The sequence below is a fragment of the Barbatula barbatula genome (assembly GCF_947034865.1).
Source record: "Barbatula barbatula genome assembly, chromosome: 10".
Taxonomy (NCBI): domain Eukaryota; kingdom Metazoa; phylum Chordata; class Actinopteri; order Cypriniformes; family Nemacheilidae; genus Barbatula; species Barbatula barbatula.
Window position 1 is genome coordinate 24,236,594 of NC_136773.1, and position 17,721 is coordinate 24,254,314.

General features: G+C 43.5%; 2 protein-coding genes across 5 annotated transcripts in view; one reads left to right on the forward strand and one right to left on the reverse strand.

Annotated features, from left to right (window-relative positions):
- Nucleotides 1-13,908, forward strand: part of fbn1 (fibrillin 1) — a 47,653-nt gene extending 33,745 nt beyond the window's left edge. For both annotated transcript variants that reach the window (XM_079466243.1, XM_079466244.1), the window contains 27 exons: nt 3-128; nt 951-1,073; nt 1,153-1,311; nt 1,460-1,531; nt 1,610-1,735; nt 1,874-1,996; nt 2,073-2,192; nt 2,298-2,414; nt 3,712-3,837; nt 3,914-4,033; nt 4,115-4,240; nt 5,159-5,311; nt 5,392-5,454; nt 5,530-5,655; nt 7,850-7,969; nt 8,168-8,290; nt 8,377-8,508; nt 8,594-8,719; nt 10,335-10,541; nt 10,624-10,749; nt 10,830-10,952; nt 11,017-11,133; nt 11,482-11,610; nt 11,713-11,832; nt 12,116-12,347; nt 12,493-12,655; nt 12,770-13,908. In XM_079466243.1, coding sequence (XP_079322369.1) covers nt 3-128; nt 951-1,073; nt 1,153-1,311; nt 1,460-1,531; nt 1,610-1,735; nt 1,874-1,996; nt 2,073-2,192; nt 2,298-2,414; nt 3,712-3,837; nt 3,914-4,033; nt 4,115-4,240; nt 5,159-5,311; nt 5,392-5,454; nt 5,530-5,655; nt 7,850-7,969; nt 8,168-8,290; nt 8,377-8,508; nt 8,594-8,719; nt 10,335-10,541; nt 10,624-10,749; nt 10,830-10,952; nt 11,017-11,133; nt 11,482-11,610; nt 11,713-11,832; nt 12,116-12,347; nt 12,493-12,655; nt 12,770-13,153 — 3,782 coding nt within the window. In that variant the 3' untranslated portion in view covers nt 13,154-13,908. The remainder of the gene's footprint in view (nt 1-2; nt 129-950; nt 1,074-1,152; nt 1,312-1,459; nt 1,532-1,609; nt 1,736-1,873; nt 1,997-2,072; nt 2,193-2,297; nt 2,415-3,711; nt 3,838-3,913; nt 4,034-4,114; nt 4,241-5,158; nt 5,312-5,391; nt 5,455-5,529; nt 5,656-7,849; nt 7,970-8,167; nt 8,291-8,376; nt 8,509-8,593; nt 8,720-10,334; nt 10,542-10,623; nt 10,750-10,829; nt 10,953-11,016; nt 11,134-11,481; nt 11,611-11,712; nt 11,833-12,115; nt 12,348-12,492; nt 12,656-12,769) is intronic.
- Nucleotides 13,909-14,019: 111 nt separating this feature from the next.
- On the reverse strand, nt 14,020-17,558 carry dut (deoxyuridine triphosphatase). Of its 3 annotated transcripts, none has more exons than XM_079466247.1 (7): nt 17,315-17,514; nt 16,687-16,805; nt 16,488-16,579; nt 15,169-15,213; nt 15,018-15,092; nt 14,636-14,706; nt 14,020-14,528 (listed from the first exon to the last, which is right to left on the reverse strand). In XM_079466247.1, the coding sequence occupies exons 1-7, from the start codon at nt 17,345-17,347 to the stop codon at nt 14,472-14,474; spliced, it is 492 nt and encodes a 163-aa protein (XP_079322373.1). In that variant the 5' UTR covers nt 17,348-17,514; the 3' UTR covers nt 14,020-14,471. The 3 variants fall into 3 exon arrangements, with proteins under 3 accessions (XP_079322373.1, XP_079322371.1, XP_079322372.1); XM_079466245.1 differs by having other exon boundaries at nt 14,367-14,528; nt 16,687-16,828; nt 17,315-17,558; XM_079466246.1 differs by having other exon boundaries at nt 14,367-14,528; nt 16,687-16,822; nt 17,315-17,490.
- Between the last annotated feature and the right edge of the window lie 163 nt (nt 17,559-17,721).

The window sequence follows — 17,721 nt, forward strand, 5'->3', positions numbered from 1 at the left end:
AGATATCAATGAGTGTCAGGAACTGCCTGGATTGTGTCAGGGTGGAAACTGCATCAACACCTTCGGCAGTTTTCATTGTGAATGTCCTAAAGGTTTCGCGCTCAATGAAGACACCAGAATCTGTGAAGGTCAGTTAAACATCCTACACTCACATCATGCACTGTAGACATACACACACAAACGCACTTTCACATGACACCTGGGGCCCTATTTTCAGGATCGTAGCACATGGTTTAAAGCTCTGGTGCACTCGGTGTGTCCGAATCCACTTTTGCTAGTTTAACGGCGGGAAAACGGTCGGTGCGCCCGGACACATGGTCTAAACAGGTTGTCCTGATTCTCTTAAGGAGTGATGGGTGTTTTTTGGGCAAAGCGTGCAATAAACCAATCAGAGTGTCATCTTCCATGGAGAATTCGCTATTTACACACCAGAATTGGTAAGAGCAACTCTTCTCCAGAAAGGAAGAGCGTTTGCTTGTGCGAGAGGTTAAAGTGCAAGCAGACCATCTACAGGAAGAGCCAGATTTGTATCTTTATGTCCACAATAATAATCTTTTATATTGTAATTCTTTTTTATAAATGTGCGTCTCTCTGTGTGTAATAAGCAGAATGTATGAGCGCTGTGCACCCGCCTATAGGTGCATATTCCGAACACGCTCTTTAAATAACTCAATTATAAATATTCCGAACATTGACTTTAGACTTTAGAGCAGGTTTGAGCTGGTCTATGGCGAAGTCTATATTCAGTTCCTCAAAATAGCAACGCGCCAACAATGCGCCTCTTTTTTAGACCAACACGCCCATGGGTGCACAAATGAGCGCATATGCATTAGCTATTTAAACAACACACTGCAAGATCTGCGTCGGGCTGAAACATAAATTAAAGCTGGCGAAAGGCAAAATGTGACTGAAACTAAAAGGACAGATTTGGTTTGTTTGTGTTTGTTCAGATGTAGACGAGTGTGAGAGGCCTGGGATCTGTGGTCCGGGTCAGTGTTATAACACCATTGGAAACTACACCTGTATTTGTCCACCTGAGTACATGCAGATCAATGGAGGAAACAACTGCATGGGTCAGTCTACACACAACACAACACAACCCAGTGTGTGGATTGAGTTCAGATCGTGATGTGTGTGTCATTGTGTGTGCAGACGTGCGGAAGAGCTTGTGTTACAGAAACTACTACACTGATAATGGCACATGTGACGGAGAACTGACCACCAACATGACCAAGAAAGCCTGCTGCTGTTCATACAACATCGGCCGAGCGTGGAATAAGCCCTGCGAACGGTGTCCTGTACCCAGCACCAGTGAGACACATACACACAATGATTCTTTACTGTAGAAACTCTATATTGTATCCTGTAATCCTCCTCACACAATCCCTAAACCAAACCATGACACAAACCTTTCTGCATTTCAACATCATTTACTTGTGATGTGTGTTTTCTGCTGTAGATGAGTTTGCAGTGCTGTGTGGCAGTGACAGGCCTGGATACTTCATTGACATCTACACTGGTCAAGTCATCGGTAAACCACTCACACAAAAACATCTACACACATCCTGTCAGATATACAGTATAAAACGTGTGTGTGTGTGATCCACAGACATCGATGAGTGTCGGGACATCGCAGGTGTGTGTGAAAACGGTGTGTGTATCAACATGCTCGGCAGTTTCCGCTGTGAATGTCCCATGGGTTTTGTGTTTAATGAGAAACTGATCATCTGTGAAGGTACAAACTTTCTGATGTCACTTCTTCAAATATCTGGAAATGTATTTATTTAAATGAATGCATTATATTTTCCAGTATATTCTCATATGTTTTTGTTTGGTAAGGTGCGATTTGTTTGTTTTTATTATGTGTGTGTAGATATCGATGAATGTCAGAATGGTCCAGTGTGTCAGCAGAACGCTGTCTGTCTGAATGTTCCTGGAAGTTACCGCTGCGAGTGTAAACCAGGATACCGGCAAACACCAACACAACAGTGTGTAGGTAAGTGTGTGTAATACTGTAACGTGTGTGATGATGATGATGATGGTTGATTGTTTTACTCTTCATCTCTCTTCAGACCGTAATGAGTGTGTTGAGAATCCAAACATCTGCGGTCCCGGTCAGTGTGTTGACTTGGTGGGCAGTTATCGCTGCATCTGCCCCAATGGCTACAAATCCACTCCAGACCTGTGTATCGGTGAGAGTTCAACTCTCTCTCTCTCTCTCTCTCTCTCTCTCTCTCTGTCTCTCTCTGATGCTGTCTGTCTGTCTCTTTATCTGCTTGTTTTGTATCTGTATTCAGATTTAGACGAGTGTGAGCGTCAGCCGTGTGGTAATGGAACATGCAAGAACACTGTGGGCTCCTACAACTGCCTCTGTTACCCTGGATTCCAGCTGTCACACAACAATGACTGCATCGGTACACACACACACATCTCACGTGACAATTAAATCAATCATGAAAACATGTCTACCTGAGTCAAAACAATATGCCTAATTCTTTTGACATCATTAATAATCTGTACCACTGCAAAAAGTGACTTTCTTACTTTAGTATTTTTGTCTTGCAATCTGCTTTAATCTTTTTCAAGATTAAAATGATCTTTAGAAATGACTGATTAAGAAAAATGTAAACCTTAATTCAAGCTTGTTTTAAGCATAAATTCACTAATATTTCATATTTTTGGTCTAAAAACAAGACTCATTAAGAAAATGCATCTTGATTCAAGAATTTTTAGACATTTGTACTGGAAAACAAGACAAAAATACCAAGTTAGAAAGTCTGTTTTTGCAGTGATTAAAGATCTTGAGTACCTATACAGTAGTATTGCATACGTCGTATCTTCCAAGAGTCTTTAGCTTGATCACATTTATAAAAGAGAGATACAGCCGTACCATTGTTTCCAGACAAACACGAGCTGCTGGAGGCGGGCAGGAGGGAAAGAGCTACAGCACGAGCACACGACACATCATCACATTAATCCCTTATTATGAGTTTAAGCGCCGATTGACAACAAAACACAATATATGACTTAGTTTGACTCACCGCCTGCGGTTCATGTCCGGCAACATGGGACCGCTCCATCTATCAGTTTCAAACCATCTGCAAATCCAGCGTTTTATCCACCGTTTATCTAACATACATCACCGAAAAGCAGTGAACATACAGACACACCTCAACTTCCGTCCTTCGAGTGAAGCGGCATTGATGAGCGACTTCTTACTCATGCTGGCTGAATGACGCGTGGGTGCGCTCTTTCTCTCATGCTAGCGTGTGTGAATTGCCCAATAAAAGGAATATGATCCTTGTTATGAAACAGGTATCCACACTTATAAAAAACTTTCCGAAACAAGTGTGAGTGCTGGCAGAGAGTATCAAGCACAGAAATACAACGCCATACGTCTAACTCGTTTATTAACAAGTCGACCATGTGAAGTACGTTTAACAGTGTTAAGAAGTCAGACTGCATGACATAACATGATACCCCATCTTTAAAAAGATTAATAATCAAGACTTTGTTATGTTGACTGAAGTATGTTTGTGACTGTGACTCTTTAAAACATAAACATTAACCAATGGTGTGAGTTTGGGTAAATGTGATCGTGACACTTCAGCTTAAATGCAAACATTGATGTTACATGAAGAATGAATGAATGTGATTAATAACCATTGAAGACTGTTGAGAGCTGATGATGATTTTCTGTTGGCTCTTCAGACTTGGATGAGTGTACGTCCCTCAGAGGCTTGTGTAGGAACGGCAACTGTATCAACGCAGTGGGTTCATTTGTGTGTGTGTGTCTGGACGGATATAAACTTTCTTCTGATGGCAGAACGTGTGAAGGTGAGACTCAAAGCCGCTTCACCTCCTTCATGTGTCTGTGTGCAGTGAAGAAATGTCCTCATGTCCGTCCACACAGACATCAACGAGTGTTTAATCAATCCTGGCACCTGTGGACCTGGAACCTGTCAGAATCTTGACGGATCCTACAGGTGCATCTGTACTCCTGGATATTACCTGGAGAATGAGAGATGTGAAGGTGAGAGTTCAGAGCGATCTTCTCTCACTCTTAATGATCACATGATGAGGAAATTAACCGTGTTAATGTGTGTGTGCTCAGATATCGATGAATGCACTCAGACTCCAGAGATCTGTATCTTTGGCAAGTGTCTGAACACACCGGGCAGCTTCAGGTGTGATTGTCCGGAGGGATTTCAGCTGTCCTCATCTGGAAAGAGATGTGTGGGTGAGTTATCACAGACCAATCCCAGAATTCCACACCACTTCCTGTCTAAAGCAGCACACATCCTGTCACTGTTCAATTGAAAACATGAAAACTCTTGTGTAGTGCAGCAGTTGTGAAACTTGTCTGCGTGTGTGTGTGTGCGTGTGTGTGTGCGTTTGTGTGTGTGTGCGTTTGTGTGTGTGTGTGTGCGTTTGTGTGTTTGTGTGTCTGTGTGTGTGTGTGTGCGTTTGTGTGTTTGTGTGTGTGTGTGTGTGTGTGTGTGCGTTTGTGTGTGTGTGTGTGTGTGTGTGCGTTTGTGTGTGTGTGCGTTTGTGTGTGTGTGTGTGCGTTTGTGTGTGTGTGTGTGTGCGTTTGTGTGTCTGTCTGTGTGTGTGTGTGTGTGTGTGCGTTTGTGTGTGTGTGTGTGTGTGTGTGTGTGTGTGTGTGTGTGCGTGTGTGTGTGCGTTTGTGTGTGTGTGTGTGTGTGTGTGTGTGTGTGTGTGTGTGTGTGTGTGCGTTTGTGTGTGTGTGTGTGTCTGTGTGTGTGTGTGTGTGTGTCAAGCTTTCCATCTGTCTTGTCTCTGATTATGTGGACAGAACAGGGTGTTTCCCTCACTGTGTGTGTATTTGTGTTATGCAGGTTAGTGTGTGTGTGTGTGTGTTTTGTGTGTAAAGATGGAAAAGCTTCTGCAAATGAGAAACAGGCTTCAGGGAATTAGAGCAACAGCCCCTCAACCCTTTCTCAAGAGCACACATATTACCACACTGTTGTGTTGTCACGTGTCTGTGTTGTAACTTTACACGTGTTGTTCTATTACGTGAAGAATATTTTTATGTACAACGCTTTTATTTTCAGCAGATGACAAGAGGTGAATGACACAGTGTATAAACACAAGTATTTTCTCTCCTTCGCTCTCTCTCTCTTGCACACACACACAGATATTCGTGTGAATTATTGTTACACTAAGTTTGAGAACGGACGCTGTCTGGCACCAAAGCCTCTCAACACAACTAAAGGAGTGTGTTGCTGTAGTGCTATGCCGGGTCAGGGGTGGGGTGACCCCTGTGAGATCTGCCCAGGGAAAGATGAGGGTGAGTACAGTATAAGAACACACACACATGTGATTCCTGCGATACTCCTCCAGTGATCATGAGCGTGTGTTGTGTTTCAGAGGCGTTCACAGCGCTGTGTTTCGCTCCTGGGAAGAGATTGGATCTGGATGATTCTGCTGTGGGTGAGTATCACACTGCACACACTGACGACTGATGATGAGTGATGATGATGAATGATGAGTGATGTTGGGTTTCAGATGTGGACGAGTGCTCGGAGAATCCTGGCATCTGCACCAACGGTCACTGCATCAACACAGACGGGACGTTTCGCTGTGAATGCTCATTTGGTTACCGGCTGGACTTCTCTGGAGTTCACTGTGAAGGTCAGATCTACAGTCACATTCAGACACACACATCAGAGGCCTGCGCTGCAGTTGACAATCGCTTCTAGTAATCTCTGCTCAAACACAGCTCGGTAGAATTTTCGCTGTTCACTGTGTGTCTTCAGGAGGACATATCGCCTCCACCAGACATGGCAGTCGTCTATTCAACCAGGTTAGCTGTGTTTTTGCATCCTGAGCCGCCCACGCTCGTGGATTTTCTCACCTGCTCCCCTTTCCACGGCTGCCCGCCACAGAGTATTTCGCCATTATGTCGCTCTGTAAATCTGCCGTTACTCCCGGAAACAGCTCATCACGGGCTTCGTGCAGGGCTCTTATCGCCGCTAAGTTCACCGTGGTCTGCTTGGGCCTCAATCATGCAGAAGAGGCTTTGGAGAACACAGAGCATTGTAGCCATTGCCTTCTGCTGCTGAAAATGCTCCTGCAGCATCGTCTCAAAGTTGCGCTGACCCAGTGTTTCGAGCTTTCTGACTCAGGGACACGGTGGCGTGCCTCAGGGAGTCTCCGGGGCGCCACATCACTTAATTGCGCTGACCTGCCTAATCCTGCGTTGCCGTAGACGATATCTTTGCGGGCAACTTCGGTTCGTCAACCAAGATGAATCTCAGAGGAGGCCATCCTGCTCTCTGGTATACATTTAAGGAAATACAATCTCAGAATGTTAACCCATAGCACTCTGTCCCGCGCCATAACACAGAAGGACTGGTTCACATCAGTGGATCTCAAAGATGCTTTTTTTCCCATATAAGCATTTATCTGCTACACTGGAAGTTTCTAGGCATATAATAATAATACGTTAAATTTATATAGTGCCTTTCCCAAACTCAAGGACACTTAACAATGACAGTGGCAAGAGACATATAGACAATCACACAGACAAATAGCATGTGCTCGGAGTCAAAAGGCCCCATGCGCGCCCGTCCGACACACACCGCAAGTTTGTTAGAGAACCTGTGCCACGACATGACTCGTAGACGACCTGATTTCTTTCCTTTTCTGGCTTTCAGAACCTCACTGTTAGTGTATTTCTGAGGAACGAGTCAGGACTCAGATGCAGGGTACAACAGAGTTTAATAAACACTCTAAGCTAAACACACAGTGTAGTAAACGTAGAGAAATCACTAGGCACTCTAGACTGCTGAAGTGGAGAGTTCACAAGATCGTCCAAAGAGGGAACAGGTGGCTCAAGCGCTCAGCCGTAATGACCAGGGGAAGTGGCTACAACTGGTCGCCCCGGGGGGGAAAGGTGGCAGTCTCAGCTCTAGTAAGTGTCCCCTGGGTAAAGTTCCAATAATTGAACCCTGAATATCTGCTAGAGGGTCGCCTACTCAACGCATGAGAGAATCCAAAGCAAGCTGTCCGAATAATATTCCACAAAGACAAAAGTCCACTGAACTGAAGAAATCCTCTATGTGCGATGCCACTCGAGCGTCAGGAGTAATCCACAAGAAGATACAGCTTTCCTGTGGCTCAGGGGTTCGAGCATACCACGAACAACACCAAGGTTGTGGGGGTACGATAGTAAGGGATAGCACATAGTCAGAAGCAAAAAAATGTATAGGATAATGCAATATAAGTCACTTTGGATAAAAGCGTCCGAGTGGAGAGGGAAAGTTCCTTAAAGGCGGGGCGGCGGCAGCTGCGACGATGACGATCGAAAGCCACCGGCATAGAGGTCCCAGCTAGCAGAGAGCAACAAGATAATAATATCTGTTTCGCGAGGGGAGAGGAACCCATGTTGAGTATGAAGAGACAGACTCCTGGTGGTGGATAACAGCACTGGAGCCTAGACAGGACAAAGTGATAAGTAACTAGGGTTCAAGACTGGCCGTCACTAGGCAATCAACTATACAAATCTGACACAAGAGAAACACCAGGAATAAAGCAGAAAGCAAACGAGGAATGACCGGTGTGAGGGAAAAGACCAAAGAGCCCAGGTGAAGCGAGGAAACCACCTAATTAACAAGGTGATGAGAGGGGTGGGTGGTACACTTGGACTCCGAGCACATGGTGCACTTTCAAAACAATGCTCGACACGACAAAAACAGAGGACGAAACAGGAAAAAACAAGAAGGTGCCAGACAGAGACCAGACAGTATACTCCCATATGTGGATCTCGCCACTCGATGTGTCAGAGAACCGGGGTTATGAGAGTAACTTATTGTTTATTTTTCAGACACAGATGAGTGTGAGCTTGGGAACCCGTGTGGTAACGGCACCTGCACAAATGTCGAGGGAGCGTTTGAATGCAGCTGCGATGAGGGATTTGAACCCGGACCCATGATGACCTGTGAAGGTAAAACTACGGCCGACACTTTCTGTTGATGTTCTTCCTTTACATGATGTGACGTATAGAAAATGGTGACGTATAAAAAACTTCCCTTGTATGAACACAAAACCAATGCAAGTGATTGGGAACTGCTGTTGTTCGGTTACTAACATTCTTGAGGATGTGTAAATGATGAATGTAGAAACTCCTTCACTTGTTTTTCAGATGTGAATGAGTGTTCCCAGAATCCGCTGCTCTGTGCCTTCCGCTGTGTCAACACGCTGGGATCGTATCAATGCAAGTGTCCTGCGGGATACGTGCTGAGGGAAGATGGGCGGATGTGTAAAGGTAAACACACAAACACTCCAGCAGTGTGTTAGCACGCACGCACGCACACACACACACACGCACACAGCATTGTTTGTGTTCCACAGATCAGAACGAGTGTGAGGACGGTCTGGATGACTGCGCCTCCAGAGGAATGACCTGTAAGAATCTGATTGGTACTTACATGTGCATCTGCTCACCGGGATACACCAGACAGCCAAAGGGAGACAGCTGTGTGGGTGAGAACCTGACTGTCCTGATGTTCAATACTAAACACACATTCATCTTCTGTTCAATCATGTGTGTGTGTGTGTGTGTGTTCAGATCTGAATGAATGCACAGTTAAACCAGGCATCTGTGAGAACGGCCGCTGTGAGAACACTGTGGGCAGTTACCGCTGCATCTGTGATCAAGGATTCAGTCCCAGTCCCAGCAGAACCGAGTGTATCGGTGAGTGTGTGTTGACTCGCATCGTCTCATGACAGTAACACACTTTCTTCTCATCACAGCTATCATGCACAGTCTTATGCCGATGACGCTTAATAAGCTGATATATGTAAAAGAGATGAGACAATATATAAATATGGCGATGTATAGTCGTCCTTCTGTGTGCGATATGAGAATCGATACGCTGGGCCAAATATCAATATTTGAATGCATTAATAAAACAAGACGCTCTGAATATATTCCCAAGCATTATTACATCATGGCTGCACTGGGTGGCGCTTAGCACGCAAATGAGGGAAACGTGAACAAACTATTCTGAGAGAGTTTAGGATTGTGTGTAAAATCAAATATGCTCCATGAATATTTGTAAATGAACGTTAATGTGCTTATATTAAATGCAAGTTGCTGCACTCAAATGTTTTTTAGGTTTATTTTATTTAAGCTGGTTAACACGAAGATGTTAAATTTAGAACTGTGCCAATGTAAACATGTTTAAATGTTTTAAATGTTTGTCAGTTTACAAAGATAAGCTTCTAATTTAAGTATAAAATGTTTAATTTACTTGAAATGTTACTCATGTTGGTAATATATTAATTTACCGACTGAAAGAGTTTTGTGTACTTGAACATGTTGTTTTCATAGTTAGGGAGATATCTTGCCAAACAATACATTGAGTTACTGTAGTATCACCACATCATGATATTATCATCATCGTGAGCCATGTATCGTATCCTGAGGTACCCTGTGATCCCCACCCTGAATATGTAAGGTCATGTAAACACGTAAAACCGTTTTCTTTTATTGGGAAAAGGTCATAAATGGCGTAAGCAAAAACCGATCAGCAGAGGTTTGCAGATTACTTTACTGTCCAGTAGTAAAAGTCCCAAACGGACGTAATAGTAAAATAACGTCTAAAAGTCGCTGTGGAATAATGCAGTTGATGTAGAAGCCTCAAAATGAAGAACTATTGTTGACATGAGCAGAGATATAAACAAAAAGCTTCTGACCGTTTTCATGCTGCATTTTTAATTACTAAACAGACTATCGCGAGACCGCACGAGAGACACCCGGCGAGTTTTAAACTTCTGTGTAAACGCGGTTTTCTGCGTAGCTGGTTTATTCCTATGCATGTAAACACATGAAAACAGGTTTCTTTTGAAGCTGAGTTTTGATAGATATTATTTTGTGCATGTAAACGCACTTGATGAATGGAATGAGTGAACAGTGAACATTTATTTAATGTCCCATGATAAGTCAATATGGATAAAAGCATCTGCTAACATTTCTGCATTTGGCAGACGCTTTTATCCAAAGTGATTTACATTGTATTCTCCTATACATTTGTTCCTAAGTATGTGCAATCCTCTGGGGTCAAACCCATGACATTGGCATTGTAAGCGCCTGCTCTTACCACTGAGCTGGAATCTGGATAGCAAAGTATCTCATATCTGTGTGTTTCTGTGTATTTCAACCTTAAATTCAGCTGAGATCTCTTGTCAAGCACTAACTGGATTACTGACGTCTTGTTTTCTCAGTCTTCATTTAAGATCCGTATTGCAGATCTACAGTATATAAAGCACAACGTCTGTTCTGTTAATACTGTGTGTGTGTGTTTTAGATAACCGTCAGGGCTTCTGCTTCATGGAGGTTCTTCAGACCATGTGTCAGATGAGTTCCAGCAGTCGTGTCAGTGTCAGGAAGTCTGAGTGTTGTTGTCATGGAGGCCGCGGCTGGGGACAGAACTGTGAGCTCTGCCCGCTGCCCGGAACCACACAATACAAGAAGATGTGTCCGCTCGGACCCGGATACACAACAGACGGACAGGGTACAAACACACGTGACAGATTGTGTGATCGGGTATTTGATGAATGCATCTGTGTGTTCATTTGTGTCATTGTGTTGTGTAGATATTGACGAGTGTAAGGTGATGGGAAATCTGTGTAAGAACGGTCAGTGTTTAAATACTCTGGGCTCCTTCAGCTGCACGTGCAAACCAGGATACACAACTGACATCACAGCCACTCAGTGTGTGGGTGAGTCTCACACAAACACACACACACACACACACACCGAGGGATGTTTCAGAGTGTGAAATGTTCATGTGTTTCTATAGATGTGGACGAATGTGTTCAGGCTCCTAAACCGTGTAACTTCATCTGTAAGAACACTGATGGGGGGTATGTGTGCTCGTGCCCGCGGGGGTACATCATACAGGATGACAACAAGAGCTGCAGAGGTAAACACACACAAACACATACACACTTGTGTTACAGTGAGGTCTGATCGTCTCTTTCTCTCAGATCTGGATGAATGTTCCACCAAACAACACAACTGTCAGTTTTTGTGTGTCAACACCATCGGCGGATTCACTTGTAAATGTCCTCCAGGATTCACACAACATCACACCGCGTGTATCGGTGAGTCGTGACATTAACAAAACATTCTGCTCCAGCAACAATGTGACCAGGACTTTTCAGTTTCACATGTGCGACTGAGAAAGTGTTGATCAGAGTTTATGTAAATGAGCAGTGATGTGATGCAGCGAGCACCAGTGAAGTAAAGACGGCAAAGGTCACATGACCTGTTTGATACTGAAGCGATTTAATAGCATTGACTAGGGGTGTAACGATACACATTTAGCATTGGCCTTTTGTCACGGTGACCCAGTCGTGTTATGTAGAACAGTTGTAAACTCATGTGACCTTGAGTTAGAAAACATCAGAAAGAAAACAAAGCAGACTCATTCAGATTCATGTGTGTGTCAGATCATAATGAGTGTGCCACTGAACCCGGTCTGTGTGGTTCAAACGGAGTGTGTCAGAACAGCCCCGGCAGCTTCAGCTGTGAGTGTCAGAGAGGATTCACACTCGACTCTAACAGACAACACTGTGAAGGTAAACACACAAACACACAGTTTGACATGAGATGTGAGACTGTTGTAGGGAGTCAGGGCCTGTGTAGATTGACGTGATATTTGTGTGTGTTCCCTCTGTAAGATACGGATGAGTGTGTAGCCAGTCATCGATGTCAGCACGGCTGTCAGAATCTGGTGGGCGGTTTCAGATGCAGCTGTCCACAAGGTTATCTCCAACACTACCAGTGGAACCAGTGTGTAGGTAAGACACCTTCACCGTCCGTCTGTCTGTCACAACTGCATGACCAGAGCAATAAAGGCATGTGACGGTTGTGTTCATGTTGTGTGGGCTCTGTTAGTGTCTGGAATGTTCTGTTACTGGAAGCTCAGCCCTTTCCTGTGCTGATTAAAGTTCTGTGACCTCGAGGTCCAGACTGCCTGCTGCGAGGCTGCCGGACGTTTGGCAGGAATTCTGTCAATTTGGGTCAGCACGTAGTGGGAACCCGGCTGACCTTTCACTCCGATCCCTGTGTGTGTGTTTACAGATGAGAATGAATGTCATAACAGTCAGATATGTGGCGGCGCGTCGTGTCACAACACGCTGGGCAGTTTCCGCTGTCTGTGTCCGACGGGTTTCAACTTCGAGCAGATGGCGGGCGGCTGTCAGGACATCAATGAATGCAGCTCATCTCAGAACCCCTGCACATACGGCTGCTCTAACACAGACGGGGGTTACCTGTGCGGCTGTCCATCGGGGTACCTGAGAGCAGGACAGGGGTGAGAGAGATGTGCAACAGACATTCTTGAGGAAGCACACTTGTACAGAATGAGAACATGTTTATGTGAATTAAAACACTCTAGCGCCCCCTTCAGTCCTGATGTTTGTCTCTTTATCGCGTGTTGATATGTGTTTGTGTTTTAGTCACTGTGTGAATGGTGTTGGTCTGGGCAGTTCTTCTCTCACTGATGCTGATGAAGAGGAGAACGCTCTTTCTCCTGAAGCATGCTACGAGTGCAAGATAAACGGTTATCCGAAGAGAGGCCGGAAGCGCAGAGGCCTTAACGGAACAGAGGAACACCTGCAGGTAACCTGCGCTCACACCAAAGTGTCAGCAGAATCATGATAATGAATGCGTGTGCGTGCAGTAAGGAGATGTTGAGACTGGTAACGCTGTGTGTTTTTCTATGTGTGTTCACAGAATGACTCTGAGTCGGTCAGTCTCGACAGTGTGGACGTCGATGACACTCTACAATTCAACTTGAACATTAGCACACTAAAAAGTCAAGATCACATCATGGACTTCCTCCCAGCGCTCTCCACTCTCACAAACCACGTCCGCTACACCATCGAGTACGGCAACGACAACGGCCTTTTTAAAATCAACCAGAAAGAGGGCATCAGCTACTTGCACGTATCCAAGAAGAAATCCATCCAGCCGGGAGCGTATTATTTACAGATCCGCAGCGTTCCTCTGTACAGCAGGAAAGAACAGAGCCAGCTGGACGAGCAGCGGGATAGAGACTACCTCAGTGGGCAGCTGGGAGACGCTCTGCTCATGAAAGTTCAGATTCTCCTGCACTGATTGGCCGATACCAGACAGCCTGTCACAAAGACAACACAAACTGTATCACACACGCTTAGAGTCCAAATACACTCGTACGCCTTCAAGCTCAGAAAATATATTAATCCACTGTGGAAGTCTGAACGGACAGGAAGCTGCGCGTCTGCTGATACGCTGAGCGAACAGGAGGTTGAGCGTTCAGCAGGGTTCCCACACTCGTGAATTATATCATTACATCTGCATTGCACTCACCAACATCAGTATCATACTAGTGGAAGAATAACTTGGTGTCTCGGTGATGTGGGAACCCCAGACAGACGCAGCTTCAGGACGCTGGACTCTCCTCTGCACGGTCTGATGTATTTAACTGGTGCTAGTTATGAGATGAATGCACTGTAATAATCATGAAATGCACCTCGGCCCACGTCCACTGCGCGCTAGCCTTTCTCTTCTCTCCTGCCAACTATTCCACATGTAATTTAAGTGTGTCTATACTGTAACCGTGTCACTTTTTACTCTCCAAAAGCATTTGTAAACTATAGGAGCCCTGGAAGGAAGGGTTTGTAATGGTGCTTATTATAATGACCAACTACTTAAACCGTGTTTATACACATTCTGTGACTGAAAACCCATGCACTGACATCTTACTGACGCACACACAGCTGCGTCGTCATGCGTGTGAACACGTGTGCCGTGTCAAAGTCCATCATTCTGTTGTGTGCTCAGATTTGTGGGGGTTTAGTTGTAAATTCACAATAAAATCACATGTTTTGGTTTCTCTTCTCTTGACGTGTCTTTCACAACAGGGCATGATGTTTGATCAGTATGTTTCGCAGACACATCATGACGTCACATGTCAGCGTTCAGATACTGAGAGGTTAGTGCATGGACTCCACTGGTTGTAGTGTTTTCTTTGAGGTATTACCACAGTACTTTATCTGGAAGAATATAAAAGTAGACATGTTTGATATATTAAAACAATGAAGTGATCTGCTCTCCTTCAAAAGTAATGTTGTGTCACTGAAGAGAAACATCATCAGAAGGAAAACAGAATAAAAGTTGTGGCTCTTATCTGATCTTCATGTGCTTAGAATTCAGCTCACGATCATCATGTGAAACATTTAAAATCTCTTGTCCTGTAGCGCCACCTGATGGCACAGTTACTCTTGTTGACATGAAAGTGTTTGAATGAACAATTGTCAAACGTAACATAACAGATTCATCTCAAATCATTCATGAAGAACAAGCATTTTAATCACAAGATATTTACATCTAGTTGATTGAACAGACTTCTCACAAACACAATAATTGTAGCACACACACAGAGATACGATTGGTTTCAGTTTGTGCCAGTAGAGCCGAAACCGCCTGCACCTCTCTCAGTATCATCCAGTGTCTGAAATGATAAACATACACAATTTAAGTTGAGTTTGAGATGATTCTTACGCTCACGGTGATGATGATGCTCTTGACAGATGAAGGAAGAAGAAGAAGAGCCATCACCTGTAACTCCAGCAGCTCCGGGTAACAGATTCTCTCACAGATGAGCTGAGCGATACGATCTCCTTTCTTCACTACAAACACAAAACAGAGTCAGAACCCATCCGTCTCCTGTGAGGTGAAGCTTTAGACAAGAATCAGAAGTATTATTAATAATGTACTGAAGCTAAATACCAACCATTGGGTTCCAAAATGAGATAAATCATGTTTAGCTGTGTTTTAGATATTATAGCTTAAATTCAAACAAACTACCTGCAGTTTGATGGTAATGCAAAATACTAAAGTTGTTATTTTAGAACCAAACTCTTCATATGTAACATACACTGCAGTTAGTGATGTGATGAATGACTGTGATGTTGTGCAGATCTTACACATGAAATCTCACCTTCAAAAGTCTCTTTACCAAAGTTAAACAGCACAACTCCCAGATTCCCTCTGTAATCCTCATCCACAACACCAGCTGGAACACACACACACGTTAACAACACACAAACACACACACACACTTATGATGATCACTCGTGAAACACACTCACCTCCCACATCAATGAAGTTTTTCACAGCCAAACCAGAGCGAGGAGCTACAACACAAACACCATCAGTGGAGTTATTATAGAACTAAACATCTACACAACAAAACAACACAAACACCATCAGTGGAGTTATTATAGAACTAAACATCTACACAACAAAACAACACAAACACCATCAGTGGAGTTATTATAGAACTAAACATCTACACAACAAAACACCATCAGTGGAGTTATTATAGAACTAAACATCTACACAACAAAACAACACAAACACCATCAGTGGAGTTATTATAGAACTAAACATCTACACAACACAAACACCATCAGTGGAGTTATTATAGAACTAAACATCTACACAACAAAACAACACAAACACCATCAGTGGAGTTATTATAGAACTAAACATCTACACAACAAAACAACACAAACACCATCAGTGGAGTTATTATAGAACTAAACATCTACACAACAAAACAACACAAACACCATCAGTGGAGTTATTATAGAACTAAACATCTACACAACACAAACACCATCAGTGGAGTTATTATAGAACTAAACATCTACACAACAAAACACCATCAGTGGAGTTATTATAGAACTAAACATCTACACAACAAAACAACACAAACACCATCAGTGGAGTTATTATAGAACTAAACATCTACACAACAAAACAACACAAACACCATCAGTGGAGTTATTATAGAACTAAACATCTACACAACACAAACACCATCAGTGGAGTTATTATAGAACTAAACATCTACACAACAAAACACCATCAGTGGAGTTATTATAGAACTAAACATCTACACAACAAAACAACACAAACACCATCAGTGGAGTTATTATAGAACTAAACATCTACACAACAAAACAACACAAACACCATCAGTGGAGTTATTATAGAACTAAACATCTACACAACAAAACAACACAAACACCATCAGTGGAGTTATTATAGAACTAAACATCTACACAACACAAACACCATCAGTGGAGTTATTATAGAACTAAACATCTACACAACAAAACACCATCAGTGGAGTTATTATAGAACTAAACATCTACACAACAAAACAACACAAACACCATCAGTGGAGTTATTATAGAACTAAACATCTACACAACAAAACAACACAAACACCATCAGTGGAGTTATTATAGAACTAAACATCTACACAACAAAACAACACAAACACCATCAGTGGAGTTATTATAGAACTAAACATCTACACAACAAAACAACACAAACACCATCAGTGGAGTTATTATAGAACTAAACATCTACACTCATTCAGTGTTAATGCGACACTCACCGACTCTGCCGTAATAACCATGAGGAACCGCGATCTGAATATCGGTCTTCACCAGAACTTTATCCATCGATCCAACACTGTAATCATAAGCGCTGTAACACACACACACACAGGTCACAACACAACATGCACTACAGTGTAGTTTAATCGATGTGTGTGTGTGTGTGTTAGTGTGTGTGTGTGTGTGTGTGTGTGTGACCTGTACAGATCGTATCCGGCGGCTCGGTTTGATCCTCGGCTCGGTCTCGTGGCGTTCTCCGTCAGTTTGGCGAATTTCAACACCGAGTTTTCTCCACTTGCGTGACTCCTGCTTCTCTTCTGTGGAGAAACGGCCTCTGCGACTTCACAACACGGCATTATAACTACACGAGCACAACTACACGAGCACAACTACACGAGCACAACTACACGAACACTGTGCGGAGAAGAGCGCGCGCTCGAATGAATGAAATTGGCGGCACATTCTTAAGCCAATCACACAAAGTCATTGAGCGATGACGTATATCCAGTCTGACCACCATACGTCACAAAAAGGTCAAGTAATAATTTAAATATAAATGTTTCTATATATAAGTTACAATACGCGATTGTTCTTTCATACTGTAAACGTTAGTCAGTCTAATTAACAAAAATAAACGTCAAATATGGCATGAAATATCAGTTATTAAAGTACTTCTGTGGATAAACACACCGTTACCGTTCAGCTTTAGTTGCGGTTACGCCACACATATAACATGCGGATAAAATACAGATAATGATGTAAATATCCTCCGTCACAACAGCAGCAGGTTATTCACTGTGAGAGTTTATATTTGTGTGACTCTGACCTGCAGCGCTGCGTCCGTTAACACCGCAGACATAAGCGAGAAAAACACCACACACGCGACTCTTTATCATCTTTATAAACACCAGCGTGTTGTTATGTGGAGGATGCGCGAGCTCAATCTCTTCTTCGCCTCGTTACGCTCGAGCTCACGCGCGTTACCGCCACCTGCCGGACATCACACGAACTGCACGATTCACATCAGAAGTGACGATAATGAACCGAGACTTCAGTTAAAGCTCACAGTCACGGGTCTGTACTTGCTTGTCAAATAAAAAACAAACATTTTTGGTGTGTGTTTATGAGGCTTTGATAACCGATTATTGCATATGTGCGCGCGTGAGCCTCATTATCATGATGATGTCACTAATGGTCAAACAATCGTGTGTCCTTCTTTACCAAATTCAAGAG